The following is a 20255-nucleotide window of genomic DNA, read 5'->3' as shown; positions in this document are numbered from 1 at the left end:
TGTCACTTTTTCGACGTGAACCACAGACTCAACCCCAGCTCAGGATTAGTATGTAGTAGGGATTTGATACATGTCATGTGTGAGGACCAAACAGACTGAGCTTACAGGCCACTGTACTCTTCTTTATTTCTTTAGTCCAGACCAAGTGAACCAAACTAAAGGTGTCAAAGCAACCCTAGCCTTTGACTGCATTCCTTGCACCTGATTAGGTCCACACAGGAACTGAAGCAGAAACTATCTGTGAGCAGTGTTGATATACTTGCCCTGGGTGATAAGAAAATCTCCTGTAGTAAACCTGTTGTTGGAAATATAATAGAAAAATCTCCGGCCCTCGTTCCCAGCCCAAAGCCAGTATCCAGTGGCTGGCTAGATGAGCAGAATTTAAAGCCCATGAAATATGGAAAAGGGCACAGTGTTGGCCTGAAGCCTGGCCACCCACTCAGCCCTCAGGCAGGGGTCCCAACCCATCACATCACTGCCTTCTCCCTGTGTGTGTCTCTGTCGCTGCCTGTTCACTTCCACACACTATTTGCTAAATTGGTTACACACTGTTCATGTCATTATGATGAAATGAGGCCTGATTGCCCAATACTTTGCCAGGTAAAATAAATTTGTTATTCTATTACAGCATGATAGACAGGGTTGCCCAAAGATAAATACAAAAAAGTCTTTAGCATCACAAGGTTTGCCAGGGGCCATTTTGGCTCGATTCAAATGGATTTTGCCAAGTGGCAGGATGGCTGCCAGTTTCCACAGCAATCTCTGCCACCTGTGATGGATGGCCCAGTGGGTTAGGCTACACAAACGCAGCTGTGATTGCATGGAGCCATAATGGAGGAGAGGGGGGACCTGTGAGCAGGAGATAGACAGAGGTTTTATAAGCTTCATATTGCTTTGAGCTGAAACACTGAGAGCAGATTCAATGCTCGGGGACTGCGGAGAATTAGCTGCGGTCAACCATAGCTGCACTAGTTTGCTCTGTTCCCTGACAGGGAAATAATTGAACAAAAACTTTGAACTGCTGTTTTTTAAACCTTGAGGGGCAGCAGTGCACTTGATTTAGAATTTCATTTTCTTACAATTCCATGCATATACTGTATAGTTGGACATCTGAGGTCTCGTGCCAGGCATCTTAAGTTACACAAGTCATCCAAAAACCGTGGCAGTTTGATCTGATGTTTCTTAGGGAAATCTTGTAGATGCCAATTATATTAAGCACACCACCAGAATACTTGCTATTATGCCAAGTAGCAAAGGGTCACTGGCAATTTCCTAAATTGTTTTGATTTTCTTTGTCCTTTATGTTGAGTAATCTGAATATCATTGATCAGGGGAAAAACAAACAAACAAACAAACAGAAAAAAGACAAGACACTTTGGGTTCTGGGAAAGTGTGATTGGCATTTTCAGATATTTTATAGACAAAACAATTTACTGACTGATAAAGAAAACAATCTACAAAATTATTTGTAATGGATACAATTTCCAACCCAAAGAGGCAACTAACCATTTCTGGCAAAGGTCCATGGCCTTATACTTTAAGGTTCTGATTCTCATCCCAATTGCTTCACACTTGACCAACTGAAGCAAACTTGTGGTCACCAAACAAGACATTCAGCATTTGAAGCATTTTTGCCGTTATAATTACAAAGTCGCTGACAAACACAAAAAATCTGGGTAACATACAGTCTTAACTGGTAATAGTGGTATTCTACATCACAAAGAAGTCAACTCAAAAGATTTGTTCCAACCCACTCACCAAAAGAAATGTTGGCATTGTAAGTTTCTGCAAACCATGGCTACATTACATTTGTATGCTAATATTTATTATGTTATCATGACACTTTACAGTCCTGTATGTGTCAAGAACACTATGGCTAGTATGTGGTTAGGTGTAGGTTAAAAAAAATTGGTTATGGTCAGGAAAAATACTCGCTTTTGGTGGCACAATCCCGGCAGGAAATGCAGTGATGTCTCAGTAAAAAACAATTGCTTTTCGTGTAGCTATCCCAGCAGTCCACCTGCACCTTGTAGTTCAGGCCACCTTGGGGGAAATTTGGGCTTATTCACTCCTACTTGCATTGTGGGTATTGACAGTGACATGTTTTTGTTGTTTTTTTTAAATTGTCCATTGTGATTCCAACAATGTCATTGGGGTGCAATGCTAAATCGGTGGAGTACTCTTTTAAGTGGCTAATTAGCCTAATCTGTCACACGTGGAATAGACTCAACAAGGCAACACCTAGAAAAGAGCCATATTCCATGTTTGGACACATGACAAAACACTTAAAACCCAAGAGCTAAGAGTAATAAATTCAAGGGGCACCCAGTAGCCCAATGGGTAGAGTGGGCATCCCATATACAAAGACAATGTCCTTGCCACAGCGGCTGCAGGTTTGATTCCAGCTCGCAGTGCCTTGCTGCATGTCACCCCCTTTCTCTCCCCACCTCACATTAAACCTGTCCTGTCCAATAAAGGCAAAAGCCTTTTTTTTTTCTTTTCAAAAAGTAATAAATTCAGGCAAAAAAAAAATGGTAGCAATAAAAAAACATTGATGGCATTTCTAAGAGCCAATGGCAAGACCATTGACATAATTAGTACAGTCCTGTCACCAGAAGAAAATGTTGGCATTGGAGATTTTAGCAAATCATAGACACGTAACATTTGAATGTTTTATACATATTATATTAATGTTTCTAAAGTGATGTAGTATTTGAGCTGACTTTGTCATTAGGAGATGGAGAGGGTGGTGGATGGTGTGGCACCTACAGGTGAGACACCTGCCAAGCCACTGCAGACCACTGTTATACCACTGTGATCAAAGAGCAACAAAAGTGTTTGTGATTTAGGGAGTCATTGCTGTGTTTCCATGTTTTGTTTTAGTGCCCCCTAAACCAGGTATTTTAAGCTTAAACATGATCTTAACTTACCATAACCAAGTGTTTTTGTGCCTAAACCTAACCACACATTAACCACGCATGGTTTAAACGTAAAGGTCAATGTTTCCACTACATGATAACATGCAAATGTTGCAAAAGCTTACACTACCAATACTTTTATGGTGATTGGGTTGATTAATAAGTCATAATTAGGGGTTTCCTATATCTATAATGTGTTCTTAGCCAATCAGTGTCAGTGACTGATGTCAGACAGATACCCAGTTGAATAGTTATGTAACATCCGTATGTGTTTCCTCCACAGAGAGACATGCTGGATGTCAGTCAAATCATGAGGGATCTGGCCAGTATGGTCCATGAACAAGGTGACGCCATAGGTAAGATATTGTGTGTGTGGTTAGTATGTGCTGAATGTTGCTTACACTGTTGTCCCTGACTCAATTAGCGAAGGTAACCTTTGTGGTCATGTTTTAATTTGATGTGCTTGATTAATAACACAAGCTTGAAAATTCTGCTGGGCAAAACAAACTTTGTAACCTCCACCTCCCTGCCACGCTGTTAAGATTCTTTGATGAGAAGCAAAGTGCTCTGGGTTTAAACAAACAGTGAACTGTTAGAGAAAATCCATTTAGACACCCTGATATCTGTAAACGGCTCTCCACACCCTGCAGTGATTTAAACTTGGCCAAAACAACTAAACGTAGCACACAGATATAGGGCAGATATAGAGGCTTTGCTGCTGGGTCACAAATCTGCCATCAGCTATGTCTGGCTCCATCATGAACATTCACTAGAGAATTGGTTGATGCTCACTAAAGTCAAATGGCCACGCAGAGAGACATACCTGAAAAATATTGTGGACATTCTGCACAACACTTTCAGCAGCGGCTGAGGGAGAGTCAGTTCATTTACATTTTGTTTTTTGGCTTACTTAGCCAAATAAATAACTGGGGGGCTAATTTAACCTGCTAACCTTAAAGAGCAACTTGCATGCTAAATTTAGATTCATACTTAATATTTCCTGAAAATAATTCAGAGGAAAAAGTAAGGAGCAGTTAAATAGGAGCAGCGCACTTGTAGTGAAAATGATCCAGTTAATTCATTCAGTACCAGTTAATATAGCCTACGCTTCCAAACCCTGCGTAACCAACTGCATTATCACTGCATTATACTCACCTGCTTCAGGCCATCTTGAATTTAATTTCACTAGCACAGCCTGCAAACTGTAGTTAATGACACGTTTTTTTTCTACAAACCATAACTCATGGAGATGGCAGAAAAGTGCACCTGTAGGCTGAAGTTATTGGTCAGTTCCACACTTGTCTTTGAAGTGTAGATGCACGCAAGTCAGATTTTTTAAAACCCAAAAGCTCTTTTCTTGAGTTCTTCTGGTGCACCTCCGGTCTATGCGGCCTTTTTTTACCATCCTCCATCTCTTTTCTCTGAACTTAAATATACTGTAGTGACAGAGCCACTCTCAGCTGTTGACAGACTGTAATGCTAACTGGCTAGTTAGTAAGCTGTACCTTGTGCAAATTTGTGAATCCTAGGATAACAAGGAATGACCCACCCTACGCTCCCTATGATTGGCTAGTCCTTGTTGCCTTTCATGATTGGATTGGTTAGGTTTAGGCAAGCGCAGTGGGATTGGATAGGGTTAGGGTAGAATGTCAGCGTAAGTCAATGAGAGGCAGGATGAATCAGAGTAAGGCGGGCAATTCCTTCACTACCCCAGGATTCACAAATTCATGTACTTATTCGGCTGTGAAATTTTGTAAATGTAAAAATGATTAGTGTTGCAAATTGTTTGTATCACAGGTTGTGTGCCACAGTGTTTTACCCTGTTGGATAATTAGTTGTGGTTATTAATTGTTGTGTTATAAAATTAACCCTTGATAAGAAGAGTAGACAGTTCAAAGGGTTCCCCTCTCAATAGACTCGACACAGTATATCCTGACTGTTTTGCTCTTATTGGGGAACACTACAATGTAATTTTGTAAGTGATGGAGTTGCAGCAATTGTTTCAGCTTTACGTTGGTATGGCGGTATATGAAAAAAATCATATCTTATGGGAAATTACAATCGGTATAGGCTACTTGATCAACCGGTATACCGCTCAGCACTATGTGCCCCATGTACTTTGGCTGTTAAACAGCCAGTAATAGTTTTGTTATAGCCTGATATGTGATCATAGACTTTATAATCTTTATAATATAGCCTATAAATAATATATAAAATAGCAAACTCAACATTCACAAATAGCAGACAAACAAAATGACACTGATGGGAATGGGGTTATGTTATAGGTTGCTCCAGTGCATCATCGAGCAGTCTTTTAGGCCCGCCTAAAAAATCAGAAATCAGAAATACTTTAATTTAAAAGAAAACAGTAATAAACAGTTTAACAGTCTAATTCCACCATTCAGTACCACATAGTTCCTGGTCTTTCAAGTTTTTTCTAACATGTATTTGTTTGGAAAAAAAATCACTGATTTTACTTCAACCAGAAAACTAAAATTCTTCTTCTACCTATAGCAGGAACCAATTTAAAGTTGGCTCATAAAAGCAGAACTATGCAGATTCATATAAATATCGAAGCTTCATTTTTGACCAACACATAAATTTCATAAAAGGCTCTTGCTGACTTAGCAGGTAGAACTTTGGGAGAAATCACTGGTAGAAGCACAAACCTAAGGGATATAATCTTTCAGGCATACTATCAACTTTTCAAGCTTGTGTGTGTCCTGTGCTTGAATACTTCGCTGGGGTTTAGGGCCTTAGAAACACTTCAATGTGCGGATCAGTGCAAAGAGTGCCTTAAGATATTTTCTGGGGCACAAGGGATGTGTATATCTCAGTTATGGATTAGTTCCTTCATACAGAAGAAAGCAGGCTGACAAGTAAGATATTTGTATTCGATAAACAAACCACTGGCTATCTGTAACAAAAGCTCGACATATGTTTGTTAAGAGAATCTGTGTTTGCTCAGTATAAAGAGCAATGAGCTGATTATATATGGACATAGTACTGAGAATCATGTTGTATGTAATTTATCTAAAACAAAACAAAGATCTTTATGTGCATAGCAGAGATCTGGTATTTTACCAGAGGGCAGTGTTCAGTATTGAAACTGGACAGTGTGTCTGGAAGAAGAAAATCAGATTTGATCAATGTGTTGTTCACCTGGTCAATGTTATTGCCACCCCTGCTAAAAGTACATCACAGTACAATATTTCTCGAAATGTAGATGTGTATTGAAACAGCTTACACAATTAAAAAAATGCATACATGATTTGATTAGCAAATGAATGATGGCTTTAATGCTTAAAAAGGCCACTTTATTTTCTGTCCCTTGTTCTCACAATGGTGAAGATGAGAGCTTTCTAACAGCATCGCAAGTGCTACTATCACCAAAGACATGAATTCTTAAGGGTACAAGGCCCTCTCCAAACACCTTGGTATTGCTGTTTCAACAGTGTGTAACATTGTTAGGAAGTTTGGTCCTCATAGAACTTCCAGGGACATGGGGGGGACAAGTACAGTCAATGGGAGAAGTGGTTGAAGGTTGATGTTGATGAACTATGGATCGATACCATGTGTCACACACTAAACCAAGAGGAGCTTCATGAGTGGAGGCCAATAAGGACCCCACTGCTGAATGAAAGACATAAAAAGATATGAATGATCTTTGTCAAAACCTTACTAGACAAACCTCAATATTTCTTGGCAAATGTTGTGCGGACAGATGAAACCCAAACAGAGCTTTTGGGCAATACACCAGTAATCTGTTTATAGGCAACAAAATTAAGCTTATAAGGGCAAGAACACCCCACTTACAGTTTAACATGGGGCAGGATAATGTTGAATGATTTTTTTTGTTTGTTAAATAACTAGACATCATATTAAAATATTCTGGTGATACAAAGTTGGTACATTTCCATTTATTTCTGAAGATACTGTACAGGTCAAAAAAAATCAAAGGGTGTCATAAATATTGACTAGAACTGTACAAAATGAGTTTCCTTTCTTTTTTTTGTTATTGCCTGGGAACTGTTATATACTTTATAAACAGATATTGATTTTGTAAATTTGGTTGATGCTGAAAGACTGAGTTGGCTGTTCGCATATAAAAAATTAAGTTCAGCTAGTTACTGGGCGAAAGCCTGAGAGATGAGAAAAAAGCTCTTTATTAGGATAGACTGTATGTGTGTAGCAGTTGTTTTGGTTTACAGTTTTCTTTATAATGCTGTATGAAGATGTGTATTTTGTTAAATAGTGGCATGGTGGATGTATAGCTGACACAGAAACAAAAATGTTGATCTTAGTAGTTTTTTTTCTTTTTGTAGTTTTTATACAACAGTTGAGCTCTATGTGACAAAAGATTGAGATATAGACACCTTTCATTGTTGCTTTTAGTCTTTTCTTGGTATTCAGTGACTAAAAGAAACATCATCACCAAACCTATCTTTTAATTTTTTCTTAAATGTTTCAGCTCCTGATAGAACCCCCAAAACTGTAAACTTTAAATGTGGACAAAACATTGCTTCCATATTGCATGATAATGTCAGCAATTTACATTGAGTAAAATGAAACTTTACATGTCACTTTTTCCTATGGCTGCTCCTATACAAGAGCTATTTGCATTTTCATAGATAAAGTGGAGTAATAGTATCCTGATCAGAGATGAAGTCAGGCTCCCTCTGTGTGTGTTGTCATCCAAGCTCCTCTGTTCGAATCTGTGGTATACGGTATTCCACAAACTTGCTTACTGCTGCCACTCTGCACTGCACTCATACAGTGGTTACAGCTGATACCTGGACAGAAGTGTAGTGCCTCTTTGATTCCTTCCCCGGTTAACACCATTAGCTCTGTCAGCACTGTACGCATTTTTAGCACCATTTGCTGTGAGCTGCTGGCTCAACGACCTCTGTGTTGAGTGCTATGCAGACAACCCCTGAATCATAGATGTGCTCTGAATATTGTACTGGGCTTCTTTAAATATTTCTGCATCATTTTGTACACATTCTCTGTAATTCTGCACTTTTTGGTCTCAGAGCTTGGTCACTCTATGGCCTTTTAAACAGTTCTATGTGTCAACTCTGACCTTTTAACATGCCTTGTAATAACTGGCCTGTTCTTATTCCCAGGTCTTCAAATACCAATGCTTTGTCATGCTCCTCGCCATGTGATATTGACGCCAAAGACACCCCTGAGGGTGAGAAGCACTTGGCATTCAACTAACTACTATATGAACTATCTGGATCAATACTTGTGATTTGTTTATAAGCAAGGAAACTAACTCAATATAACTAAAATATAAAGCCATCTGCAGCAGTACTTGATACTGAGAGCAATGGCCATAGTTTAAAGAGCAAGGATGTCTTCATAGGGCGGGAGGGAGAGGAGGTGGATGGGTGAAACAAAACCATAAATTCAGCAAGGACACCACAGTTTGGGTACACAAGAGTACGTAATTAAAGGGCCAGTGTGTAAAATGGGTTGAAAACAGTGACATCAGTGGTCAAATTCTAGATTGCAGGGCTCACTCGCTCACCCCTCCCGTTGGGTAAATGACGGTGGCCTCGCAGGGACAAAAAGCCTTGTGCATGAGTTTTTCTGGAGTAGGTCTATCTAGCGACGAGGTGAATATTTATTTAGAAATCTAAACCATGTTACGATATTGTAATGAATCCCTCACGAGCAGGAGACCAGAGGAACGTTCGGGGAAAAAGGCCAGTTTATTTGAGCACTCCAGAAACTCCGGTAACACTCCAGGGGGTAAAAGACTCCGTCCCAAACTCTGACTCTTCTGGCGTAACAGACACACTTCATACACACATACTCGTTTACCATACCTAGCAGACACCCCCTCCCCTCTGTGCTCAACCAATCTCCAGCCCGCACACTGACTGACAGCGTAGCCTGTAAACAAAACTCAGCTGCTTATTTAGCCTAGCAATATCTCCGGACTATAGTAGCTGCAATGGACGACTTTGAACGCGATTTTGAAGAGTTTCTTGTAGCGGACACAGACCCAGAGCCATACCTGTTTGAGCCGGAGCATACAGATGAGGAACTCCATGTGTTTGATGCTGAGCGGGCGAGAAGAGAGGCTGAATGCACAGAATGGGATTCAGTGCTACTGCTTCCGCTGTCTTCGTTGGTTTATTTATACACGCGAAACGTGTTCTCTGGCTGGCTGGATTGTCCGCTCGGCCTGCCGTACATGCATGGCAGCGCAAGATGGTGACCTCTCTAAAGCAAGGCCCTTGCTATATAAATATATATATATATAAAAGCATAATTATAAGGCTACGAAAACCAAACAAATTTTATTTTATAGCGATTATACACTTGTATAAACATATTAATGGGTAGAATATTCAGATTCAGATTCAGATTAACAATAAACCATGCCAAATATTACACACTGGCCCTTTAATTAATTGTTGTGCGCTGGCAACACTCACATACTTAAAATGTGAAGTATTTCTGTCACATTACATAACATTCATACATATTTTAAACCAAAACATTATCTTTTTTTGTTAAACCTAACCAAGTGCTTTTGTTGCCCAAACCTAACCGCTTTTCACTAACCATGTGTTACAATGAGTTTCCACTGAGCGTCACGTAGAGATGCTAAAGGGTGTCCTGTGCAACGCTATCAGATGCCAAGGGGGTGAAACAAAGCATCCTGTATTTGACAACGTGGGAATGAGAAAGGGTTGGTAATAAGGATGCATGATAACATCGGCACGTCATCGGTATCGGCTGATATTTGCTTTAAATGAACTATTAGAATCAGCCAACATGTTTATCTTACTTTGCCCAATGAATGAATATTACGTACATTGAAAAGCATTCTATTACATATCTCCATCTGCTGGTGGGCCATCATAAGAGTATACATGCATAATATGATGTCAGTTCCTCTACAGCAGAGACTGGATGATCAATAAAATAAGTGGGGAAAAAAAGTGGATATATCGGTATTGGTTATGACCAAAAAAGTTGTTATATATCAGCATATCGGATATTGACGAAAAATACCAAATCATGCCTCGCAACAAGCCACCAGTAGAACACTGGAGTTGTAGAGTTATAGCAAAGCACCCGTGTTAACGTGTAATAACTAACAATCGCTATGCTAATGCTAATTATCATGCTGGCTTTTACAAGATGTTTTTCCATGACCTATGTTAAACACAAAAGGCTCAATTACAATATTATGGATTTTAAATATAAAAAAATGATTGTTTTGCTGACCTGTGAGGACCTTTGTATTGACAATCAAAAGCAATAACGGCAAAACTTAGGGCACAAAACATTAAACAGGGAGACAATAGCAAAGAGCAAAGCTGTTAGTTGTGAAGACTGTGTGTGAGTGTGTGTGTGAGAGAGATGAGGGGGTTTTTTTTTGGAAGGAATGAGACGCAATAACTTTTGCTAATTGCTGCCTTTTTGTTGTAGAGTGTCCTTTTGTCTGCTGCCTTCAATCAGGCTAATGTAGATGCCCTTTACATACCCTTTAGAGTCAGGCTGAGTCAGACTGGCTCCCCACAATTCGACAAGAATAGAATACCTGTATTCTTTTCCTTCTTTTTATTTTTCTCAAATGCACTATTCTTAATTATTATGGCTAACATTTAGAGCCACGAATGATGCACATAATGGAGGAGTGGTGTTTTTTTTTTCTTTCCCAAAGTGCTTTTTATTTTGTTTGAGTGTTTCTTTAACTGTTATTATTTAAGTGTCCCTGGACATTATAGAGCCACAATGCTAACACACAGTAAATAATTAGATCACAACAAAAGATTAATCCAAGACCATTAGAAGTTTTCACACTTACTGAACTATTTCAGGCTTTTATTGTGCATCCCAGTAAGAGAGTCCTAAGGCCAATGCTCTAACAGAGTGAAGAGTGGTATTTGTCATTTTTTGTATGTGTGGAATGAAAGCCTGAAATATAAAGCAATAGACTCCACAGAGTCTTTAATTGCAAACTAAAACCTGAGCAAGTACAAGCCAAGTCCCTCACAAAAAGCTGTTGCTATACTGCTCTCGAGCTTTCAAGTATGTGATGCCTCTAGCCGTGCCCTAATCAATGATGTCACACTACAGCAGGTGTTTTTCATCAGCCGTTAAGAGAAGAACTGCTGTTAGATGGCTGATAACTGAGAATTGCAACCTACTTGAAAGTGTTACCCACAGAGAGCAGCACACAGGGACTTCTACCTTTATGATCCACGGTAAATTTATGTTTGGAGTTCACATCTTTTTTTTTTTTTTTTTCGAAATACATAGTGCTGAGAATCATCCACATCACCTGTTTTCATTTTTGCACCTACAGCATGTTATTTCCATCACAACACATATTTCTACTAAAACTGTCATAGAAATGATGGTTAAATAATATTTATACTAAATCAAAAAATGTTTGTTTACGTTCAGTGTTAGTCATCAAAATCTATTGTTCAAATCCTTGAGATCTGACAAATGTGATGAATTCTGTCCTCATAAAACATTTACCAAACCTGCATTGCTTAAATCTGTGTTTTTTTGTTTGCAGTCCTTTCTGCCTTTGTTATTGCATTGTTGTGCCTCTTGCTGCATTACCGCAACCTGAACAGTGTGACACCAATTGCAGGACTGTGGATTGTATTACCTGCATGCATGCATGTCTCATGCACAAGACAGAGCTCAAAAGCCCTACTAAAGGTCAAAAACTCCACTAGGTACTTTTGAAAAAAAAATTCAAAGATGTCAAAACATTCCATTGCGCTCAGTGTAAAATGTGCAAAAAAAATGCACTGACAAAAGTTGGACTCAAGAGACAGAACTTTATGCTATGTTTAATTAAAGCTATAGTGCGTAACTTCTGTCGCCTCCCAGCAGATAATGCGTTATTACAACTAATAAGCCGGCGGCACTTCCATGTACACAGAGTAACACTCGCCACACACCATGTACACAGAGTAACACTCGCCAGTCGCCACACACTGTACACAGAGTAACACTCACCAGTTGCCACACAACGTGTACACAGAGTAACACTCACCAGTTGCCACACAACGTGTACACAGAGTAACACTCGCTTCACACCGTGTACACAATGCTACACAACGTGGTGAACACTAGGCTGCTAAAATTACATTATGTTCATAGCACCATTTCCAAGAAAATAATAAAGTACTAGGTCCAGTACATGTAACAGCAGCACATACTACTCATAATATAATTATAAACCAAGTCACTTACTTATCCAACAGCAGCAAGGCAACATCCGTGTCTGCCCTCAGCCCAATTTCTTCCTTCAGGGCTCTCCACCAAGGAAAAGCGATGCCAATACAAATCCTTGCTATGACACTCTCCGCTCTTCCTCCCCCTCCCTTCTTGTTGTGAGGAAGCATTTCCTGTGCGCCAGCGCGGGAATGTCGCCAGTCGACACACACACTAAAAATGATATATATTGAAAAATACTGCGAGATGTTAGAGGAGCCGATCGGCTTAATCAGCATTGTGTCATCTCCTCTAGTAGTGGCTTGGGTGAAACGGACATTTACGGACATGTAGAAGTTACGCACTATAGCTTTAAAACTAGGAAAAAAAAAGTTCATATAGTCAAAGTAGGCCTATAATAAGAAATCTAATTTTAATATTTAACTTATGTTTGTTATACTGCTTAAAGCTATAGTGTGTAACTTCTACAGGTCCATAAATGTCCGTTTCACCCAAGCCACTAGTAGAAAGCACTAATTCCACCAGTGCAACAAAAGAGTTGAGTGAATTTTACTTCACTAATTAATCCAAATAGTTTTCAATTTGCTGTTTTTTTTTTTTAAATATCTGGTAAGCTACCAAAGCTCCACACTTGCTTTACATTTCAAGGGAGGATACTTATTGAACAGCTTTGATTCATTTAACAGCATCCAAAAACAAACCAATCTATATGTAAGTGAAAAGCAAATATAAAAAAAACCCCTAATGAACAGCAAATCAAAATTAGAGCAGATCAGAAAAACTAAGTTTGTAACTAAAATAGGATGAAATATGCTTATGAAACATGGAAAACTAGAAAGAAATATAAACCTATATAAATAAATGCCTGGTTCTCTCTGACATTGAGGTAGGCTTTGTAAAGGTCCGAGACAGTATTGTTAGAATTTAGAGTATTTGTGTGAAGGTTTTGTTTGATATCAAACCTTGAGATTTCAAAAATAAAATTCTACATTTTTTACATTACCCACCTCACTTGAATAAGCCATATTAATTTCCTCTGAAATAAATATATAATAGCAAATACTATGGTTACCCTGACAACTCAACACACTGCAACTTAAGAAAACAAATAGAAACAAATAGACATAAGTAAGTGAGGAAAAGAGTTTTATCAACTCAACAAAAACACATGTTGCATTTAGAAAAACATTGTTGTAAAACAAGAAAAGACAATCCAAATTCAGAAAACACAACCAGATGTAGAAGAATGCTGCAAAAACTGAAAGCACAACCAAATACAGAAAACAGAATCAGATACAGAAAATAAGTTGCAAAACAACCCTTTGCCCTGTGTTTTTCTAATGCCGTGTCTTGTCAGGTTGATGAAGGTGGTTTCGTAATTTGCTTTTGTCATGTCTATATGCATGTGTTTTCCAAGGTTGCACGACATTGAGCTCTCAGGTTGAGCTAACAAACTAAACCTTTTGAATGTAGCATAAACCAACGAAGCACTGAATCAACGGTTCAGGGAACTATTACCACTTACAAAAGGAGTTTGAAATCTTAAATTAAATAAAAAGTTGAAAAAGGGTAATGCTGTACACGTCAACATATTTCGTGTCAGTTCCTCAATGAGATATAGAATACCTTTAACACTTGTTGCCATCACACTTGGTCTTTTCCTCTATTTGTGAATTCTGCTACATGCCATGATTGCTCATCATAATAAGACATGCATGAACTGCACTGAGTTTTTCAGCCATTTTGTCATTTGCATGTGAAAGACTATTGATATGGTATTTTGGACATGGAAGGTGGAGGAACACAGCGTGCTCCCACCCAAATGGGTGAACGGAGAGATAGAAGAGCACTCTGTGGAAGACTGCAGGGTTCACGACATTATACCACAGCAGAAGTCCAATCTGATCATTACAGAGCCATGCAATAATGGACCTCTCCCCATTAAAAAGAGATGCACTGAAATTGCCTTTGGCCTTTTTGGAAGGCTTTCTTGGTGTAGTGGCGGATATGAATAATATGTGATTGTGCCGTGGAGGCGTTTGTAGCAAAAGCAGCAGGTAATACAAAGAAATGAATAGGCTCAAGAAGGAAGGATTAGTGCTTTTATGGCCTATTCATGCTGGCTAAGGACACACTATATTAAAGCCTGTGAGTCAAGATACGCAATCAGCAAGGTTGGTTCTGCAGTTAGACACAAACTCAGGCATATTAAACAAAAGAGGAGTTAAAATGTATTTATTTGTATACATCAAAAGAGTGCTGTCTTTTTGTTTTACAGGGTGATTAAAATATATTGGGATTGGACCTGCTGGGGACTTGTTTCTATTGGATATTATAATGGGCTACAGAATCGTGTTTGTTGGGTGTGTTGGTATTTGTAATGTTTGGATAAATTAGTCCAGACAGTGGCACTGGAAATCTCATGGGATCTTGAAGGGTTTCTTCCCTTTTGAGCTTCCATGAATCAAAATCAGATCCATAAATACACTAATGAGAAATCATTGTCACGGAATTATCACTTTGGCCTGTAAGGCTCATAATGTAAATGGGTTCATCCTCTTGAGAGCATGACTGTTCTCAGTAAGTTTCATGGAAATCTGTGTGATAGATTTAGATATTTATATGCAGAATTACAACTTTTTTCTTGATGATCGTGATACAAAATCAGGGCATCATCACATTCGCAGTAATCTTTTGAGGACCATGAATTTCAAACCTGTATTCATTCCCAGGACATCAAATACTGATGCCCTTTCGAGCCTCTTGGCATCTCATAGCAATGCACAGGGCACTCTTTTGCGTCCCTATGTGAGGCATAGCTAAGACACATTATAACACATTGTTAATGTTGTGAAATAGTTGCAATTAGGTTTAGGCAACAAAACAACTTGGTTAGGTTTAAAAAAAAAAAAAGATAATTTGGGGTCAAAATAAGTGAGGTTATTACGTAATAATTGTTTAATGTGAAGTAATTACATTGGTGCGCAACAACTGTTTATAAATTATGTAACCTTATATTAAAACATCCTTGACTTTGGGTTTCACTCTGAAATGAACTCTGGTTCCCTGGGTGAGTGTCTCATTTTATCTGACCCATCCACCTCCCCTCCCCCACCACCTTATGTGGACTTTTATTGCTTTAAGTACTACATCAGTTGCTCTCAGCTCCCAAGTATTGCCGTGGATGGGTTACCATTGATGTTAGATAGAAGCCCAGTGCACCTCACAAAGACGCTAAAGGGTGTCTTTGGCACTGATATCACACACTGGGTGTCGAGGAAGTCAAGGAAGGATCCTCAAACGGCCGAATTTGAAGCACACTACGTCATCAGACCCCGCCGAAGGACTGTTCCAATGTCAAGGATCCTTCCAAATTCCACGAAGGACTGAGTCCCTCTTTCAGAGAAATTCAAACGATGTGCATGTGGATATTCCACGGCTATAAAATCCCCACAATGCTTTGCACATGATTCGCTGGAAGTAAAGGCAGGGCCTCTTCAATGAAACCTGCACCAGTGGAGCTCGACAGGATTTAGATAAATATGTCCTTTATTTGGATTAATGTCTCCACGAGTTTTTATCATACAAGCGTGAAAAAAATATTGACAGGAACCTCATACTTTACTCTTTCCAATGTGCCAAATAATGAGACTTTTTTAAAATGTGATTTAGATAAAACATAAAAGTTTCTAAATGAATCATTTTCAGCAGAGATAGAGTGTTAAGTGTCCATTTCCCTCCTCCCCCCACTATTCACATGATAATGACATGATAATTGCTCTCATTCTGTCTGTTTCAATACGTGTATTTTTTGGGGGAATCACGGTGAGAATGGCCAGAGTAGACACATTAGAATATCCTGCAGGTCAAAGCATCAGTCATTTGATTTGAGGTGAACTTATTTCAGAGGATTACCTGGCAGTACCATGTACAATTGGCACGGTCAGCTGTTTCAGAGCAGCGCAGCTCATCAGATCAGATCCGCTATTCACATTATTGTAGCGGATTATGTGGTGACACACACATAAAATATGGACCACTTTGAAATGACAGATTGATTCAGTGTGTGAGTCTGTGTAAATACTGTTAATGATAATTTAGAACTTTTTTGCTGTTGTCTTTACTTCATTACTCCACTTACTCTTAAATATGATCCAGAAATATATTCTCCCTATGCTGATACATTTGTTTAAAATTGTACAACAACATTAGGGGAGGATCCTTGACTTTGAGAAACACCCAGTGAGGGGCCTGACAAAGCATTGGTATTTGATGATGAGTACATATGATGTCAAGAGTCAGGCTGTAGTCTGTATCCTCGTCTCTGAACTGGCTGATGCCTTTTCACTCTCACATCAACAAAACAATCAATAGCACTCTCACTGTTATCAGCCAGTTGCAAATATATGTGGGTAATTATGTGGTGATTGCAAATATTTTGGACCAGTTCATTAAACATGTTCTGTTTCTTCCCATTAACTTCTGTGTATTGATAGCCTTTAAAACTGGCCCTGCTGTTTTAACAGTGTTAACTATTAGACCAGTGGTGCTTGATAACATCCAGGGTTGGTGGACTGTCACGTAATGTGCTGTCAAGACTGTGTGCAGAGTAACTATATGAACAAAAGTCGGTCCGAGATGAATAAGCAAGTTGGGACACACAAAGATTAGCGAAGTGTACATTTCATGTTCTTTTTCTTGTGTACCATGACAGAGTAGTTATGCAGTCTGCTTTTCTCACATTGCTTCCACATAATTTGAAAAATGATGGGAATTAATGTCATCCATTTTTTTGTCAAAATTGGGAATGCTTCACCTTGTAATCCTTAAAATTGCATCTTCACAAGTACTTACAAGTATACTAAATGTTAAAGGGATAGTGCACCCAAAAATAAAAATTCAACCATTATCTACTCACCCATATGCCGATGGAGGCTCAGGTAAAGTTTTAGAGTCCTCACATCCCTTGCGGAGATCCCAGGGGAGAGAGGGTAGCAACATAACTCCACCTAATGGCTGACGGCGCCCCAGATTAAAACATCCAAAAACACATAATTGAAACCACAAAATTTCTCCATACTGCTCGTTCGTAGTGATCCAAGTGTCCTGAAGCCCCAACATAAAAAGTTGTTTGGAAAAACATCATTTGAACTCTGTTTTTAGCCTCATTGTAGCCTGTAGCTTTCCAAACAACTTTTTATGTCGGGGCTTCAGGACACTTGGATCACTATGGACGAGCCTTATTGTAGCCTGCAGCTCTAACTGCTTCTCTGTGCACCACGTTCACATGTGCGCGCTTGCGTGCAAGACCAGCGAAAGCACGTGAACACACATGAACGTGGTGCCCATGTCTCACGGTCTTGCGCAAGCGAGCAGTATGGAGATATTTTGTGGTTTCAGTTATGTGTTTTTGGACGTTTGAATCTGGGGCGCCGTAAGCCTCCATTAGGTGGAGTTGTGTTGCTAACCCCTCTCCCCTTGGATCTCCGCAAGTGTTGTGAGGACTCTAAAACTTCACCTGAGCCTCCATCAGCATGAGGGTGAGTAGATAATGGCTGAGTTTTCATTTTTGGGTGCACTATCCCTTTTAGCTAAAAGTATGTTCAGGTGTGAAGCTAATACATCTGGTATTTTTGCTGATGTCCCTTTTCACTTAATTGGTTGCAAACATCAAGTGCTATCACTGGAATGTGGAGAGGAAGGGCTTATAAATGGTGACAGTCTCTTAATGTCCTTTAATCCAATTCAATTCAACTTTATTTATAAAGCTCAATATCACAAACCACAATTTCCCTCAGAGGGCTTTACAGCATACAGTATCCCTCTGTCTGTTGGACCCTAACAGTGGATAACGAACCCTCCCACAAAGGAATACTATACAAACACCAGAACATGAGCTTTGTATTATTTTCTGACTGCTCAAACAAATTGTAAGATCAGATAATCAGATAATTTAGTTGTCAAACTTTTGCAGCCACCCTGTTTTACTTGGTACTGTAATAGATTTGCACCAAAATAGACATGCTGCAAAATCATATTAAATCAATGCTATAAATTCTATAACATTTCCATTTAAACATGCATTAAATGTATACTGGCTCTAAGTTTATACAGATATTACCAAAATTCTGGCTAATCGAGGCCAGGCCATATCATGCAAGCTCAATTTTGGTTTTAAGATTGAAGTCAAGAGACCATTTACTGAGAATAGACCATACCCAATACACTTGTCACCATTCAGCAAACTATGAAGAGTAATCAGATATCAACATGACTTGCCATTGCTTAAAACTTTTTCCCCCAAGTTTAAAAATGAGATGGTTGATATCACTGAGACGTTTGTGTGTTAAGTACAGAGCTAAGGTCAGGACGAGTTATGCTTCGCTCAGCATAAAGCTTGAAAACAGGAAAACAGTTAACCTGGCCTCCAGAGTTCAACAATATGCCTACCAACACTGGTAATGCTTACTGATTAACACACTGTATCCATTTTTTAACTTGAACAGATATGTAAAAATGACAAATTGGGAGTTCATGTTAGAACAGTTTCTTCAAACAGTTGTGCCTGGACAAAGACTTATACCATGCATGCTCACCCATAATATCTGGCAACCTGCACTGTAGCCAGAGACGCTGCACAGAAGTGCTGCGTGGATAGTTTGTCAAGAAATGATAACAACAGTTATGTTGGCTTGGAGGCTACACTTTTTTTTAACAGAAAATCTGTGTTACAACCCCAGGGCATGAAGTTTGAAAGATGTGGGTGGTTATTTGGCAGAAGCACCGACTGTATGAATTAATGGACATAGGCATGGTGACATCACCTATAGGTTTGTGGGCTACTGTTTTCAAGCATCAAGTTAAGCATTTTGGCCAAATTGAGAATGTACATAAAAACAGGTAGATGGAAACTCACTTACTGTTTGTTTTCAATTGAGATTTCGGCCTCTAGTTTCTCAGACCGGGCGAGGCGGAGGCGCAGCGCACCTGCGCTTCGCCAACTGGGTGTGGCCAGGCGGATTTTGCAAGTTTGGCACACCGTTCGCGCTGGTGCAGCTACTCCTCTTTCCCACCTCTGTCCCTCCAACCTGTGCAAGTCGGAAAGAGGGAGAATAGAAGGCGTGGAGTGGGCTTTACACAGCCGATTCACATCACACCAATCAAATGAGCCCCTCTCCTCGCCCTTAAATGCGCCGCGCGAAGGCGTAATGAGAGTTTACTTAATTCGCCATGGGAGAAGAGAACAGCAGCGTCAGACGGCCAAACTTCTCCCAGGAGGAAACTGATGTTTTGGTCCGGGAGGTCCAAGCTCGCAGTGTCCGAATATATGGAACTGCGAGCAGACCTCCACGGGCTGATGATGCAAAGGTAGCCTGGGAGGAGATCACCACAATTGTAAATCAATGTTGCGTTTCTCTCGTGCGCGCGCGCTCTCTCTTTCTCTCTCGCAGTCTCACTGTTTCTTTTCTTTTGACTTTTCTAAGATGACAGATGCTGAATATATACTCCCTATCTGATGCTGTGGCTGTTTGTGGTTGGCTGAGAGGGATGTGAACTCATTAGTTTGCAGCTGTGTTAATCAAATCAGGTTGGGTTTCCATTACGTGTGCCAATCCCCTTTGATCTGACATCAGATGTGACAGGACAGTTGATATAGAGATACATTTATGTGCTGATTGCAGATAGTTGCATTGAATAGTGTTTTTTTTGGGTATTTATTGCATTATTAATGTGCCTGACATTCTGGAAACCTGCCTGTGAGGTTTTAGTGACGTGTGCGCACTGTCTGCTGGTCAGCCAAACTTACACTTACACTGGCTGTGCTCCGCCTGCACTGACAGTAGACCTGGTTTCAGCTGGCGAGCTTTTAGCGCACCTTTGGCGAAGCCTTTTGGCACGAAACTGTCACTGTGCCAAGCTGGATCTGTTGACACCTCCCCCTGCTGCACCGCCACACCCATCTCTACCTGCACTTTACAAATCTTTATACAGATATGTTTTCATTACTTATTTATTTATTTATGGTGCTTGTTTTTTTGTATTGTGTCTGTATGAATGTTTGTGTGAGTGAATGTATACGTAGCGGACTCCCTGAATTTCCTTCGGGATTAATAA

The 20255-nt window shown here is 39.6% G+C and overlaps 1 protein-coding gene across 2 annotated transcripts in view; it reads left to right on the top strand.

Annotated features, from left to right (window-relative positions):
- Positions 1-20255, top strand: part of tsnare1 (T-SNARE Domain Containing 1) — a 320279-nt gene that overhangs the window by 198799 nt on the left and 101225 nt on the right. For both annotated transcript variants that reach the window (XM_033639648.2, XM_033639647.2), the window contains one exon: positions 3202-3274. In XM_033639648.2, coding sequence (XP_033495539.1) covers positions 3202-3274 — 73 coding nt within the window. The remainder of the gene's footprint in view (positions 1-3201; positions 3275-20255) is intronic.

Source organism: Epinephelus lanceolatus, chromosome 10 (assembly GCF_041903045.1).
Source record: "Epinephelus lanceolatus isolate andai-2023 chromosome 10, ASM4190304v1, whole genome shotgun sequence".
Classification (NCBI taxonomy): Eukaryota; Metazoa; Chordata; class Actinopteri; order Perciformes; family Serranidae; genus Epinephelus; species Epinephelus lanceolatus.
The sequence above is the reverse complement of the archived record's forward strand: the minus strand, read 5'-3'. Positions and strand labels throughout refer to the sequence as shown.